The 16,603-nt window shown below is 44.6% G+C and overlaps 1 protein-coding gene across 5 annotated transcripts in view; it reads right to left on the bottom strand.

Annotated features, from left to right (window-relative positions):
- CEP192 (centrosomal protein 192) overlaps positions 1–16,603 on the bottom strand; it is a 150,440-nt gene that overhangs the window by 119,725 nt on the left and 14,112 nt on the right. For 3 of the 5 annotated variants that reach the window (XM_017343984.3, XM_070050531.1, XM_070050532.1), the window contains exon 5: positions 6,583–6,758. In XM_017343984.3, the coding sequence (XP_017199473.3) occupies positions 6,583–6,758 (176 nt within the window). The remainder of the gene's footprint in view (positions 1–6,582; positions 6,759–16,603) is intronic. The other 2 variants (XM_070050534.1, XM_070050533.1) reach the window with 1 other exon arrangement.

The raw sequence follows: 16,603 nt of genomic DNA, 5'->3' as shown, positions 1-16,603 counted from the left end.
AAAACTCAGGGACTAGGTTATTTTACCAACTACCTAAAAATCGTAAATAAGTTAACATATTGCTTAGAATAGAAGCATTTTTAAATGATGGTAGAGAAATCCATCAATGGTTAGTTAAATTTTTTAAAATATTAGGCTGAGGAATCAAAAATCAATTACACAAAAGCAAAAAAACTTGAATATATCAAAACATTAAAGCTTACTTATGCTTTGCAAGGAACTGTGGGAAAGAGAAATAAGAGCAATAATACCCTCAGTAATCAAACAGATACTGAAAACAGTAGGACAAACAACAATCACTGGTCCAACCCATTTCATCAAAGCACTCACATAAGAGACACAACAAATATACCAATCATAGTGTAACCTTCTCAGACCCAAATCAAGCAAACCAATATAGACAGCCACAGCAGATGATAAGAATTGTTGGCTGCTAACTGTACTAACAGCATAACAGCACTATGGTTTAAGAATAAATCTGGGAGTGTGGGGGAGGGCCGGTGCTGTGGTGCAGCAGGTTAAAGCCCCAGTCTGAAGTGCCGGCATCCCATATGGGTACTGGTTCGAGTCCCAGCTGCTCCTCTTCCAATCTAGCTCTCTGCTATGGCCTGGGAAAGCAGTGGAAGATGGCCCAAGTCCTTGAGCCCCTGCACCTGCGTGGGAGACCTGGAAGAAGTTCCAGGCTTCAGATCGGCGCAGCTCCAGCTGTTGCAACCATCTAGGGCATGAACCAGCGAATGGAAGACCTCTCTCTCTCTGTCTCTACCTCTCTCTTGTAACCCTGTCTTTCAAATAAATAAAATAAATCTTTTTTTTTTTTTTTTTTTTTTTTGACAGGCAGAGTGGACAGTGAGAGAGAGAGTCAGAGAGAAAGGTCTTCCTTTGCCGTTGGTTCACCCTCCAATGGCCGCCGCGGCCGGCGCACCGCGCTGATCCGATGGCAGGAGCCAGGAGCCAGGTGCTTTTCCTGGTCTCCCATGGGGTGCAGGGCCCAAGCACCTGGGCCATCCTCCACTGCACTCCCTGGCCATAGCAGAGAGCTGGCCTGGAAGAGGGGCAACCGGGACAGAATCCGGCGCCCCGACCGGGACTAGAACCCGGTGTGCCGGCGCCGCTAGGCGGAGGATTAGCCTAGTGAGCCGCGGCGCCGGCCAAATAAATAAAATAAATCTTAAAAAAAAAAAAAAAAAAAAAAAAGAATAAATCCAGGGGCCAGTTTTGTGACTCAGCAGCTTAAGCCATCTTCTGCAGCACTGGCATTGATATAGGTACCAGTTTGAGTCCTGGCTGCTCCATCTCCAATCCAGCTCCCTGCTAATGTGCCTGGGAAAGCAGCAGAGGATGGCCCAAATCCTTGCGACTCTGAACCCATGTGGGAGACCCAAAAGAAACCCCTGGCTTCTGGCTTTGGCCAGACTCAGCCCTGGCTGTTGTGGCCATTTAGGAAGTAAATCAGGAGATGGAAGATCTCTGTCTTCCCCCTTGCCTGCTGCTCTGTAACTCTGCCTTTGAAATAAATAAGTCTTTTGTTTTTACAGATTTATTTGTTTACTTGAAAGGGAGAGGTCTTCCATCTGCTGGTTCACTCCCCAAATGGCCACAATAGCCAGAGTTGAGCCGATCTGAAGCCAGGAGCCAGGAGCTTCTTCCAGGTCTCCCATGTGAGTGCAGGAGCCCAAACTCTTGAGCATCCTTCGCTACTTTCCCAGGAGCATCAGCAGGAAGCTGAAACAGAAGTAGAACAGCGAGGACTCAAACTGGCAGCCACATGGGATGCTGGCACTACAGGCCGGGGCTTTAACATGTTGCACTACAGCCCCGCACCCCAAAATAAATAAATCTTGAAAAAAATCAATCAATCCATTGGGGCCAGTGTTGTCAAATAGCTAAAGTCTGCCTGCAATGATGGCATCCCGTTTGTACCAGCATCCCATATGTGCACTGCTCCACTTCCAATCCAGCTTCCTGCTGATGGGCCTAGGAGGGCAGTGGAGGAAGGCCCAGGCACCTCCCCTGTACCCACATGGAGACCCGGAAAAAAGTTCCTGGCTCCTGGCTTCCATCTGGCTCAGCTACAACCATTGTGGGAATCTGGGGAGTGAAGCAGGGAATGGAAGACATTTTTCTCTGTCTCTCTCTGTCCAAAACTCTGCCTTTCAAATAAATAAAATAAATCTTTAAAAAATCCATTTTTAGAAATACATCATAAAAAATGGAGGAATAAAATTGCATCTGAAATTTCTTTTAATCAGGAAAAAAAGGAGATGAAGCAGAAATGACAAAATCTTATGCCAACTGAAACTAACAGATATATAGGAGTTTTAAACTGATATATAACTCACACACCATAAAATTCACCTTTTTAAAGCACACAATTCAGTAGTGTTTTTTTTTGGTGTATTACTGAGGTTGTACAACCATCACCATTACCTACTTTCAGAATACCTTCACCATGAAATACTATATCTATTAGCCATCACTCCCTAGTTAGTCTTCTCTCCCACCAACCACGAAAATCACTCTACTTTTTGTCTCTGTGAATTAGCCTATTCTGTACCTATATATTGGCCTATAGATAAATGGAATCACACATTTAGTGACTTTTTTAAAGGTTTATTTATTTATTTGAAAGTCAGAGAGAGAGGGAGAGAAACATAGACAGACATTTTCAATCCACTGGTTCACTCTCCAGAAGGCCACAACTGCCAGGGCTGGGCCAGGATGGAGCCAGGAAGCAGGAGCTTCATCAGGGTCTCGATGGGGATGGCAGGGGCCCAAACACTTGGGCCATCTTCTGCTGCTGTTCCTAGGCCATTAGGAGGAAGCTGAATTGGAAGTGGAGCAGCTGGGACACAAATCCACACCCATAAGGGATCCCAGGGTCAAAGGCAGCTGCTTTACCTGCTACACCATGCTGGCCCTATTTTGTGATATTTTATATGTATTCTTTCATTTAGCGTTAACTTGTTTTAAAAATATGTATTTTTTTTATTTTTTAAAGATTTATTTATTTTACTTGAAAGTCATAGTTACACACAGAGAGAGAGGGAGAAGCAGAGAGAGAGAGAGAATCTTCCATCCGCTGGTTCAGTCCCCAAATGGCCGCAAAGGCCGGAGCTGCGCCGATCCAGAGCCAGGAGCCAGGAGCCTCTTCCAGGTCTCCCACGTGGGTGCAGGGGCCCAAGGACTTGGGCCATCTTCCACCGCTTTCCCAGGCCATAGCAGAGAGCTGGATCAGAAGTGGAGCAGCCGGGTCCCAAACCGGCGCCCATATGGGATGCCGGCACTGCAGACAGCAGCCTTACCCGCTACACCACAGCGCCAGCCCCAAAAAGATTTATTTATTGTGGGGCTGGCGCTGCGGCTCAATTAGGCTAATCCTCCCCCTACGGCACTGGCACCCCAGGTTCTAGTCCCGGGCAGGACGCTGGATTCTGTCCCGGTTGCTCCTCTTCCAGTCCAGCTCTCTGCTGTGGCCAGGGAGTGCAGTAGAGGATGGCCCAAGTCCTTGGGCCCTGCACCCGCATGGGAGACCAGGCTCCTGGCTTCGGATCAGCATGGTGCACTGGCCGCAGCGGCCATTGTGGAGTGAACCAACGGCAAAGGAAGACCTTTCTCTCTCTCTCTCACTGTCCATTCTGCCTGTCCAAAAAAAAAAAAAATTATTTATTGTGAAAGTCAGAGCTACAGAGAAAGAGGAAGAGAGACAGAGAGAAAGGTCTTCTATCCACTGATTCACTCCCCCAGTGGACACAACAGGCATGGCTGAGCCAGGCCAAAGACAGGTGTCACGAGCCTCAACTTGGTCTCCCACTTGGGTGGCAGAGCTCCAATCACTTGGGCCATCCTCCACTGCTTTCCCAGGTGCATTAACAGGGTGGAACAGCCAGGATACAAACCAGCATCCATATTGGATGTCAGCCATCACAGGCAGTAGCTTTGCCCTCTCTGCCACAATGCAAGTCCCAACATAACAGTTTCCAGATTCATCTATACTGTAGCATGCATCAACACTTTGCTCCTTTTCACAGATGAATATTTCACCATGAGAACATACTACATTTTGTTTATCCATTCAGCAACTGGACACTTGAGATGTTTCCACTTTTTGGCTACTGCAAATATTGCTGCTATGAACATTGATGTCCAAGGTTTTGTGTACATGTTTTCCTTTCGCTTGGGTATACACCTAAATGTGAAATTGCTAGTAACTCTATGTTTAATGTTTTGAAAAACTGTCAAACTCTTTTCCAAGTAGCTGCGCTTATTTTACATTCCCACCAACAATGCATGAGGGTTTCAATTTCTCCATATCCCCATTAACACTGCTTTACATCTTTTTGATTAGTCATCCTAGTGGGTATTAAATGATACTTCATTGTGGTTTTGAATTGCATTTCCCTGATGACCAATGATATTAAGTATCCTTTCATGTGGTTATTGCCCATCTGTACAACTTCTACAGAAAAATGTCTATTCAAATTCTTTGCTAATCTGTCTTTTTAATGTTGAGTTACGAGAACTCTTTACATATTTTCACCATAAGTCCATTTTTATATACATGATTTCTAATTATATTTTATTTTTTCCCATTCTTTGGGTTGTCTTCTCCCTTTCTTGATAATGTCTTTAAAAAAAAGATTTATTTATTTCTTTGAAAAGCAGAGTTACAGAGAGACAGAGGCAGAGAGAGAGAGGTCTTCCATCCTCTGGTTCACTCTGCAGATGGCCGCAACAGCAGGAGCTGTGCCAATCCGAAGCCAGGAGCCAGGAGCTTCTTCCAGATCTCTCATGCAGGTGCAGGAGCCCAAGGACTTGGACCACCTTCTACTGCTTTCCCAGGTCATAGCAGAGAGCTGGATTGGAAGTGGAGCAGCCGGGTCTCAAACCTGCACCCATATGGGATGCTGGCACTGCAGGTGGTGGCTTTGCCAACTACACCACAGCACCAGCTCCAATAATATCATCTGAAACACGAAAGTTTTGATTTTTTTCTTTGTTATTTTCACAAATGCTTGTGTTGGTGGCTATCAATAGATCACAGGAAGGGAACTGCTCTGCTACCTACAAAACCCAAACCAGAAGCAGGTCCTCCAGGAATGGTTTAGCACCAAATTCCCCACAAATGTGCTCTGTTTGACAGATGAGGGACGGCCCCCTTTTTGGATGTACCCTATTTCCAAAACAAAGAGCTCTCTTCACCAGACCCCAAGTCCTAGTGCACAGAGGTCTGCTGGCAGGGACATAGGGAACTAGCTACCCAAGACTAACTGCATCTCCTTGGAGCTGCTGTATCATTCTTCCCAAGCGGGGTTCTAAGATGCATCAGACATAATCCCACAAAGTGTAGTTCTGTCTCACTGGCTCCTAAGCCAAGCACAGAAACCAGATGTCTTCAATTTTGATAAAAATCTCATTTATCTAATGTTTTCTCTTTTATTGCTTTTGAGTTTGGGTATTAATACTCTTCTTTCTACTTTCTTAAATAGCTGACATTTTTTGGGGCCGGCACTGTGGCGCAGTGGGTTAATGCCCTGGCCTGAAGCGCCAGCATCCCATATGGGCGCCGGTTCTAGTCCCGGCTGCTCCTCTTCCAATCCAGCTCTCTGCTATGGCCTGGGAAAGCAGTAGAGGATGGCCCAAGTCCTTGGGCCACTGCACCCATGTGGGAGGCCCGGAAGAAGCTCCTGGCTCCTGGCTTCGGACTGGCGCAGCTCTGGCCGTTGTGGCCAACTGGGGAGTGAACCAGCGAATGGAAGACCTCTCTCTCTGTCTCTGCCTCTCCTCTGTCTGTGTAACTCTAACTTTCAAATAAATAAATAAATCTTAAAAAAAAAAAAAAAAGTTGGTATTTTTCATCAAAGGTAACATACATATCCTGTAGCAATTTTTTTAGGTAAACAAATGTGCATTCATTTAGCAATATTATAGCCGATGATCGAGCAAGATCTTCTAAGTACTGAACTACAGTTTGGAGTTACATGAAACCATTGCTATATCTAAGCCTGGAACATATAGTTTTCAATTTCCAGATTTGATTTCCTTGAAGAAAGAGAGTGTACAGTACTTCAAAGGAATCAACACAAACCTGTAATTTTTTTTAACAATTTCCTCCATATGTATATAGTGTCCTGGCCATATCTAATTTGAGAGCAATTTCTCAAATGACTTACCTTTATTTCCAAAGCATTCAATTTCATTTTCTTAGAAACAATAATTTCTTTTAGAACTTCTAATTCACTAGCTATATAAGTTTAGGAATAAAAATTATTCTTATAAGAATACAAATTAATGGGTATGAGGAAAAATGAAAGGTGTAACAGAAATAGGCTCCAAACAGCATACTCTGGCCCTCCAGAGCGTAGTTGCTAAAGGAAAGAAGATTTTGGCTGAAACCCGTTAAGACAGCAGGAAATCAGGACACCTTTTCCTAGAAAAGTTCTGTGAGTGTATTATTATTATGTTCATGCCAAAACATTTTCAGTTCTCCATATGACAACACAAATACCAGTCCAAAGATGGGGAAATGAAAAAGGAAATTAAATATATACATTAAGAAATAAATGTCTAACAATTCAGTACCTTGCACTTGTTCAAGTGATGAAACTGAATCAAAAGGATCTTGGCTCTGAAAGTATTTTGTAGTTTTAGGTTGGTTCTCTGCTGCTCTTGTTGTATCACTTTCAAAAGCCGACTGCTTCATAAGACCACTTGACAAATGCTCACTTTTCATATAGTTCTTTTTCCTAGAGATAGAACTTTATTATATACAGGAATAGAACAATTAATTACCTCAGGTTTATCTATAAAATGTCTAATTTTTAAGTTGTATTTATTTGAAAGGTAAAGAGGGAAAAACAAAGCTAGAAAGAGACCTATTTTCCATGTGCTGGCTTGCTCACAACAGCCCACAACAGTAAAGCTGTGCTAGGCCAAGGCCAGGAACTTCATCTGAATCTCCACTGTGCGTGGTAGGAACCCAAGTACATGGGCCATCATCTGCTGCCTCAGATGCAAGGAGCAGAGAGCTAGACGGAAACAACAGTGGGACTTGATCTCAGGCACCCAACAAGCGAAGCAGGTGTCTCAAGCAGCAGATTAATCTACTGTACAACACCCACCCTGATATCTATTAATCAGTTACGTATTTCCTCTCCCAGAAAGAAAAAAAAAATAGAAACAGTGAAAAAAGATTTCTGGGCCCAACCAGAAATTACAGTTGGTGACACTGTTGCAAATTCTGGGAAGCTCAACAATTTAGGTCAAGGGATATATAGTCCACCAAAAGCAAAGAATAAATATATTACTTCTCTGCCTCCCAAGTAGTGAGTTCTTATTTCTTTTCCAAAAAAGGATCCTGAAAACATCAGCTTTCTAAAAACAAGACAAACTCAAAGAATACCTTATACCTCTGAATTAATAAAGTTTGGTAACATTTTACATTATTGCCCCTGCCTTTGATGTTATTACAATCTTTGCAAGTACCTATGCTGTTTTATATAGAGATGAAAATATTTTTCCTTTGGGCAGGCATTTGGCCTAGTGAGAGTGGTTAAGATGCTAGCTAAGATACCTAATCCCACATTGCTATGCTTGAGTATGATCTTCAAATTCCTTGAGTTTGAGCTCAAGCTCCTGATTATAGCTTCCTGTTAGTCCAGTATGTACCTCAAGTCATTAGGTTTCTGCCACCCATGTGGGAAACCCAGAACTGGCTCCTGGTTCCTGGCTCAGGTCCAGCCCAATGCTGGCCACTGCAGGAATATGGGGAGTGAACCAGCAGATAGGAACTCGTATATTCTTTCTCACGCTCTCTCTCTCTAATGCTTCACAAGTTAAAAAAAAAAAAAAAATCAATAAAGAGAGGCCAGCATAGTAGTATACCAGGTTAAGCTGTCACTAGAGATGCAAGCATCCCAAATTAGAATGACGGTTCAAGTCCTGCTGCTCCACTCTAATCCAGCTTCCTGCTAAAGCACCTGAGAAGGCAGTGGAAGACGGTCCAAGTACCTGAGTCCCTGCCACCCATGTGGGAGATTCAGATGAAATTCCTGGCTCCTAGCTTCAGCCTGGTCCAGAGCTGGCGGTTGCAGCCATTTGGGGAGTAAACCAGCAGCTGGATGATCTCTTTGTCACTCAGCCTTTCAAATAATTAAATAATTCTTTGAAAATCAATAAACACATAAAAGAAATACATTTCCTTAAAAGCAATTTTTCTCCCAATCTATTGTAAGCTCTTGGGTTTAGAGTGGCTTACCACAGCCAAGGAGTAGGGATGTGACTGTTGGGAAAAGCCTCCAAATGCAACGAACCCATCATTTCACAAACTGATACCTAGGGCCAGGTTTAACTCCAGCCAGAATGAATGGAAAGAAAACAGCACTTCCACATTTCCCAAACCCCAACTCTCTGAGCCTGAGGCACCTCTCTAACCCTAACTAAGAATACAATTTATTTCCCAGTTTCTGCATCTCTTTATTGGGGCCATAGTACATAAAAAACCACTAGCTTAAACCAAAGGTGCACTCATGGAATTAACACTTAAGCACAGAATTTAAAAGTGAGGGGTAGGCTGTGTGGCACAGGAGGATAAGCCACCACTTAGGGTACTGACATCCCGTATCAGAGCACCAGTTTGAATCCCAGTTACTCCCCATCAGATCCAACTTCCAGCTAATGAATCCTAGGAGTTCAGCAGATGATGGCCCACATGTTGGGCGCCTGAAACCCATATGGGAGACCTGGACTGAATTCCAGGCTCCTGTCTTAACTTGGCCCAGTCCTGCCTGTTGTAGGCATTTGGCGATTAAAACAGTGGACAAAAGATCTCTCTCCACCTACCTCTCTGCGTCTCAAATAGCAAAGGGAAGGGGGGAAGGGGGAGGACTTTACGCTTTAAGTATTATAAGAAAAAACTACAATCCTCTTTAAATTCAACTTCTTACCTACTCATCATCTACATACCCACAACTCACTGATTGGCTAAAATACCACAACCACATTGAACAGCCTCACACTAAATGCATGACATAATCCTCAAGCTGAGCTGTTCGGCATTCCTAATATTTCCTATCCATTCACTTTTTCCACACACTCATATGACTGAGCCTATTTTAACTGAAAAGGGCATCTTGCAGATTCTTTTTTTTTTTTTTTTTTTTTTTTGACAGGCAGAGTGGACAGTGAGAGAGAGACAGAGAGAGAAAGGTCTTCCTTTTGCCGTTGGTTCACTCTCCAATGGCCGCCGCTGCAGCCGGCGCACCGCGCTGATCCTGGCAGGAGCCAGGAGCCAGGTGCTTTTCCTGGTCTCCCATGGGGTGCAGGGCCCAAGCACCTGGGCCATCCTCCACTGCACTCCCTGGCCACAGCAGAGAGCTGGCCTGGAAGAGGGGCAACCGGGACAGAATCCGGCGCCCCAACCGGGACTAGAACCCGGTGTGCCGGCGCCGCAAGGTGGAGGATTAGCCTATTGAGCCACGGCGCCGGCTCATCTTGCAGATTCTAACCACTACACATACCTACCACCTACTCAGACTCAGGAGTTGTCCATGGTCCTGCCCATGTAAACTATTCTCCCCACTGCACCCTAGAACCTGTCCTCTCTTGTTTATGCAGACATTGATCCAGCAATTCTTTTCTCTTCCCAGGAGATCGTTCCTATCAGCCTGCAAACATGTGGCAACTTCTCTTCCACAAAAAAGGTAAAACTTCTTTTGGTTCACTTCATTCAAAAGCTATTACAAGCCCATTTCTCTTTGTAGCAAAACTCCAGGAATTGTCTAGTCTGCCTCTAATATTAACTCACTATTCTCTCGTAAACTCTAAGTGTGCTGTTGTGTCTCTCCCTACTTCCATCACACTATTTTAGTCAGGTTATTAATGACCTTTCTATGTTACCCTAAACGGCCTATTTTCAGTCAACACATTATTTGACACAGCTGAATAAATCTCTTCTTTATCATCATTTTGGCCCACCTAATAACTCTTCTTTATCATGTTTATTTTCTAATACCTTTCCCATCTAATATACTATAAAATTGGAATTTTTTAATGCCTTTTGCTTAACAACTGTTTTGTTCACTGTTATCTTCTAAGGATTTGGAAAAATGCTTGGCACATAGCAGGCATTCACTCAAAAATACACACTGAATGATGAGTATACAACAGGCTAACATCTTTAATATACAGAAAGAAAGAGGCAATTCACAACAGAAATATAAGTAATGAATTAGACATTAAATTATGTCCACTCTCATAACAACTCAAATAGGAGAATTTTTTTAATTTTTATTTATGTATTTTTTCTTTTTGAGAGAGAGACACAGACACAGCTCCCATCCATTGGTTCACTCCCCAAATAACCACAATCACCAGGGCTAGGCCCAACTGGCACTGGAAGCCAGGAACTAGATCTAGATTTCCCAAGTTGATGGCAGTAATCCAGTTATGTGAGCCATCAATTGCTATTTACCAGGGTACAAAATAGCAGGAAGCTGGTATCAGGAATGTGCCAAAACTCAAACTCAAGCATTCTAATATGGAATGAGGACATCTCAATCAGTGGCTTAATACTAAGCCAAACCTGACTCTCAGATACAAATTTAAACACAGAACAAGTTAAGAAGTAACCATCATTTACATTTTTGCAGTAACAGACTTCCAGATTTTCTTCCATGCATACATGCATGTGTATAAATTATTTTTACCTCTAAAACCAAGGATTAAAAATAACACCACCAAATGTTGGATAGGGCTCACAGAAATAGACATTCTTCCTTTTTTTTTTTTTAATTTTTTTTTTTTGACAGGCAGAGTGGACAGTGAGAGAGAAAGAGACAGAGAAAGGTCTTCCTTTTACCGTTGGTTCACCCTCCAATGGCCGCTGCAGCCGGTGCACCGTGCTGATCCGATGGCAGGAGCCAGGTGCTTTTCCTGGTCTCCCATGCGAGTGCATGACCCAAGCACCTGGGCCATCCTCTACTGCACTCCCGGGCCACAGCAGAGAGCTGGACAGGAAGAGGGGCAACTAGGACAGAATCCGGCACCCCGCCCGGGACTAGAACCTGGGGTGCCGGCACCACAGGTGGAGGATTAGCCTAGTGAGCTGCTGCACCAACCAGAAATAGGCATTCTAATACACATCCAGTGGGAGTAAACTGGTACCAGTTTCCTAAATATAATGTGTTAATTTGCAATGATGTTCCAAATGAAATATGTTTAACTCAATAACTTAAATCCTATGAATTTACCTTTTTTTTCCCCTTACTTGCACCCATTTGGGATTCCGGCCATTGCAGGTAGCAGCAGCTTAACTGCTCTGCCACAATGCTGGCCCCTGGGCCATTCTTTTATAGGATCTGGAGGCATGGGGGTGTTGTCTGGGGAAGTGCCTAATCAAATATTCAAATGGTGATGAAATTTGGGACAGAGATTGAGTACCACCCATTTCCATGCCCTATTTGGAAATTATGGAAGTGTCAGATGTATGATGCAAATAGGTATGCTAATTACAGTAATTTTATTCCAGAAACCCAGCTTGTATCCATACTGGATATTCCTAGTTGGCATCAGCTCTTTTTTGTTTTTTTTTTTTTAAGATTTATTTATTTATTTGAAAGTCAGAATTACAGAGAGAGAGAGGGAAAGATCTTCCATTTGCTGGTTCACTCCCTAAATGGCCACAATGGCCAGGATTGGACAAGGCTGAAGCCAGGAGCCAGGAGCTTCATCTGGGTCTCCCACATGTGTGCAGCAAGGGCTCAAGCACTTGGACTATCTTCTGCTGCTCTCCCAGGCAATTAGCAGGGAGCTGAATCTAAAGTGGAGCAGCCAGGACTCAAAGGAGCACCCATACTGGATACCAGCATTACAGACAGCAGCTTAACCTGCACTAAACCCTAAATTTATCTTAACAAAATAATATACTTGTGTGCAAAATCTATGTATAAATGCATATGTATAAACAAGTTATTACATTTGTAATAATAAAACTGCAATAATCTAATTGCCAAGGAATATAGAGGCATTAACATTATGATATTTATATTAATTGTAATTGAAAGAACACAACATACTAATTTTTTAAAAAGATTTATTTATTTACTTGAAAGAGAGGGGAGAGAAAGGTCTTCCATCCACTGGTTCACTCCACAAATGGTTGCAATAGCCAGACCAAAGCCAGGAGCCAAGAGCTTCATAGGGTCTGCCACACGGGTGGCAGGGGCCCAAGTACCTGGGCCTCCCATGCTTGCTGCTTTCTCAGGCACCTTAACAGGGAGCTGGATCAGAAACAGAGCAGCCAGGACTTGAACCAGTCCCCATGCTTGATGCCGGTGCTGCAGGGAGCAGCTTTATCCATTATACCACAATGCCAACCACAAACACATTTTTTTAAAGTTATACTAAGGCCAGCATTGTGGCACAGTGGATAAAGCACCACTTGCAATGCCAGCATCCCTTATGAGTGCGAGTTCTTGTCCCAGCTGCTCCGCAACCAATCCAGCTTCTTGCTAATGGCCTGGGAAAAGCAGTGAAAGATGACCCAAGTGCACTGGATCCTGCCACCCACAGGGGAGACACAGATGAAGATCCTGGCTTCAGTCTGGCTCAGCCCTGGCCATTGTGACCACTTGGGCAGTGAACCAGTAGATGAAAGATCTCTCTCTGTCTCTCCTCCTCTTTCAGTAACTCTTTTCAATAATATACAGTTTCATCATTTTGCATTATACTCAAGTATGTATTCAGCCTAGAGGACTATAGATGAAAATGTAGTCAACGGCTATTCTGTGGTCAGTGCGGTTACAGACCTTTATCATCTTCCTAATGATTTTTTTTTAAAGATTATTTTATGTCTTTGAAAGGCAGAGTTAGAAAGAGAGAGGGAGAGACAGAAAGAGAGAGATCTTCCATCCACGGGTTCACTCCCCAAATGGCTGTTGACAGGGCTGTGTCAGGCCAAAGCCAGGAACTCTATCAGGGTCTCCCATGTAGGTGACCTTCACAGGTCTGTTGGCAGGATGCTAGATCAGAAGCAGAGCATCTAGAACTCTAACAAAATCTCCTATATGGGATCCGGTGTTGCAGACAGTGACTTAACCCTTGCACTACAATGCTGGCCCCTTCCTAATAATTATTCTATTCTCGACTTTTGTCTTTATTAAAAACATTTTTTAAATTCTTTTATTTTTGAGAGACAGAGAGACAGACAGAACTCCCATACATTACTTCCTAAAGGACTGCAACAACTATGGCTAGGACATAATCCATGTCTTTTCCATGACTAATAAGGACCCAATTACTTAAACCATCACTGCTGCCTCTCAGGATCTACATCAGAAAGAAGCTGGTGTCAGGAGCCAGAGACAAGAATTTAACCTAGGCACTTCAATGTGGGACACAGGTGTAAGGCAAAAGGCATGCTCCTTTTTTTTTTTCCCCAGAGAGTTTACATTACTTTTAGAACCACATAGGGGTGGATGCCCAGCATTGTTGCGCAGCAGGTTAAGCCACTACCTGGGAGCATGTGGGGAGCAACCCGGACTAGACTAAGTTACTGGAATTAAGACTTATTCTATGCATCTGCTCTCCCACAATATGGCGCTGGGAGAGGAGAAAACAGCTTCTACGCAGCTGCCTCTTGCCAACTTGAGTGATGACCTCCAGGAGCTGATCCTGCTCCTGATTGGAGGAGAGCAGCGTACTCGGCGTGTGGGCAGCCGAGTTGGGATTGGCGGAAGAGGACTATAAAGGAGGAGAGAGACAACATGCACCAGGAACATCTAAGGGGAACATCTATCTGAAGGAACACCTGTGCAGCCCCCGAGAGAGCCGGCCGACGGTGCCACTCCCCCGCGGAAGTGGGGAAAGTGGCCAGGGGGAACCGCCCTTCCACGGAGGTGGAAGGGACGGTAGCCAACCCAGGAAGAACCAGCAGCAAACCCGGGGAGGGCCAAGCAGACGAAAGAATAGCGCAGGGTCCTGTGTCGTTCCTCCACGAAGACGGGGAGCGACAGGAGCATACTGATTCCAGTCCCAGCTGCTCCACTTCCAATCCAGCTCCCTGCTAACAGCCTGGGAAAAATAGAAGAGATGGTCCAATGGTCCAAGTACTTGAATCCCTGCCACTCATGTGGGAGACCCAGATGAAACTCTTGGTTCCTGGCTTCAGACTAGGCACAGTGCTGGCCATTGCAGCCATCTGTGGAGTGAACCAGTAGATGAAAGATGGATATCTCTCTCTATTTCTGCGTAACTCTTTCAAATGGATAAATATTTTTAGGAAAAAGAAAGAAAAGGAAAGGAAAGGAAAGGGGAAAGGGAAAGGGAAAGGGAAAGGGAAAGGGAAAGGGAAAGGGAAAAGGAAAAGAAAAAGAAACGAAAAGAAAAAGAAACGAAACGAAACGAAACAAGGGTGAGCATTGCAGTACAGTGGGTTAGCAATGCTGGCATCCCAGGTGAATGTCAATTGGAGCCCCAATTACTTCCCTTCCAATCCAGCTCCCTGGTAATACGCCTGGGAAACCAGCGGAAACAGCCCAAGCACATGGGCTGCTGCACCCATGTGGAAAACCCAGATAAAGCTCCATGCTCCTGATTTTGGCTTGGCCCAATCACAGCCATTGAGGACATTTCGGAAGCAAACCAGCAGATGGGAAGATTTCTCTCTGTGTGTCTCTCCCTCTCTCTCTATAACTCTTTCAAATCATAAATAAATCTTTAAAAAAAAGATACAGGGGGCTGGCGCTGTGGCGTAGTGAGTAAAGCTGCCGCCTGCAGTGCTGACATCCAATATGGGCACTGGTTCAATTCCCGGCTGCTCCACTTCCAATCTAGCTCCCTGCTTTGGCCTGAGAAAGCAGTAGAAGATGGCCCAAGTGCTTGGGCCTCTACACCTGCGTGGCCAACCTGGAAGAAGCTCCTGGCTCCTGGCTCTTGGCTTCGGATCAGCCCAGTTCTGGCTGTTGTGACCTTCTGGGGAGTGGACCAGCAGATGAAGACCTCTCTTTCTCTCTGCCTCTGCCTCTCTGTAACTCTGCCTTTCAAATAAATAAATATTTTTTAAAAATGTTTTGAAATAACAAAACTATGATTAAAATACATAAAAATGAGGCTAGCATTGTGGTGAGTTAAGCCACTGCCTGAAACAATGGCATCCTATATAGGAGCACTAGTCTGAGTCCCAGCTGCTCTACTTCTGATTCAGCTCCTTTCTAATGCACCTGGGAAAGCAGCATAAGTACATAAGCTCAAGTACTTAGGCCTCTGCCACCCACGTAGGAGGCGTCAGCCTGACCCAGCCCTAACTGTTGCAGCTATTTGGGAAGTGAACCAGTAGATGCAATATCTTTCTCCACCCAATCCAACTCTGCCTTTAAGATAAATAAATCTCTGAGAAAAATACATTTTAAAAAACTCTTAAATATTCTAAGAATTAATCAGAGTCACATCACAATTTCATTTTCCATAAAACGAAGACTGGCTTTTAAAATAGGGCAATATTCCCTGTCTTAAGAATGAACAGGCTGGCGCCGCAGCTCACTAGGCTAATCCTCCGCCTGCAGTGCCGGCACACCGGGTTCTAGTCCCGGTCAGGGCACCGGATTCTGTCCCAGTTGCCCCTCTTCCAGGCCAGTTCTCTGCTGTGGCCAGGGAGTGCAGTGGAGGATGGCCCAAGTCCTTGGGCCCTGCACCCCATGAGAGACCAGGAGAAGCACCTGGCTCCTGGCTTCGTATCAGCGCGATGCGCCAGCTGCAGCACACCAGCCGTAGCAGCCATTGGAGGGTGAACCAACGGTAAAGGAAGACCTTTCTCTCTGTCACTTTCTCTCTCACTGTCCACTCTGCCTGTCAAAAAAAAAAAAAAAAAAAAAAAAAGAATGAACATGAGGGCCAGCATTGTGGCGTCATCGGTTGAGCCTCCAGCTGCAGCGCTGGGATCCTATATGGGCACTGGTTCATGTCTCGGCTGCTGCACTTCTGATTCAGCTCCCTGCTGATGGCCTGGGAAAGCATCGGAGAACACCACAAGTGCTTGGGCCCCTGCTGCCACATGAGGAACCCAGAGGAAGCTCGAGCTCTGGCCACTGCGGCCATGTGAACTAGAAGACTGTAGATCTCTCTCTCTCTCTCTCTGTTTCTCTCCCTATCTCTCTGTAACGCTGCCTCTCAAATAAATATTTTCAAAAAATGAACGTGAGGGTATCAAAAAGTTATCAGCTCTCTCTTGTTTATTATAGCACTATTACAATAGCCTCAATGTGGAATCAACCAAGGTGTCCATTGACAAATGAATGTTCTATACACAATAGAACATTATTTAGCCATTAAAAAAAGAGTGAGGGGCAGGAATTGGGCACAGCACTTAAGACTTCACTTAGGATGCCTGTATTCTTTATTGGAGTGCCTGAGTTTGAGTCTCAGCTCTGCCCCAATTCCAGCTTCTTGCTAATGCATACTCAGATAGGCAGCGGATGACAACTCAAGTACGTGGATTGCTGACACCCATGTGGGAGACTCAGCTTGAGTCCTAGACTTCTGGCTTAAGCCTGGGCCAGTCCCAGCTCTTGTAGACAACTGGGTAGAAAAGCAGAGGATGTAAGATTCA

This window comes from Oryctolagus cuniculus, chromosome 10 (assembly GCF_964237555.1).
Source record: "Oryctolagus cuniculus chromosome 10, mOryCun1.1, whole genome shotgun sequence".
In the NCBI taxonomy this organism is placed as follows: domain Eukaryota; kingdom Metazoa; phylum Chordata; class Mammalia; order Lagomorpha; family Leporidae; genus Oryctolagus; species Oryctolagus cuniculus.
Note: the sequence above shows the minus strand (reverse complement) of the source record. Positions and strands in the feature narration are given on the sequence as shown.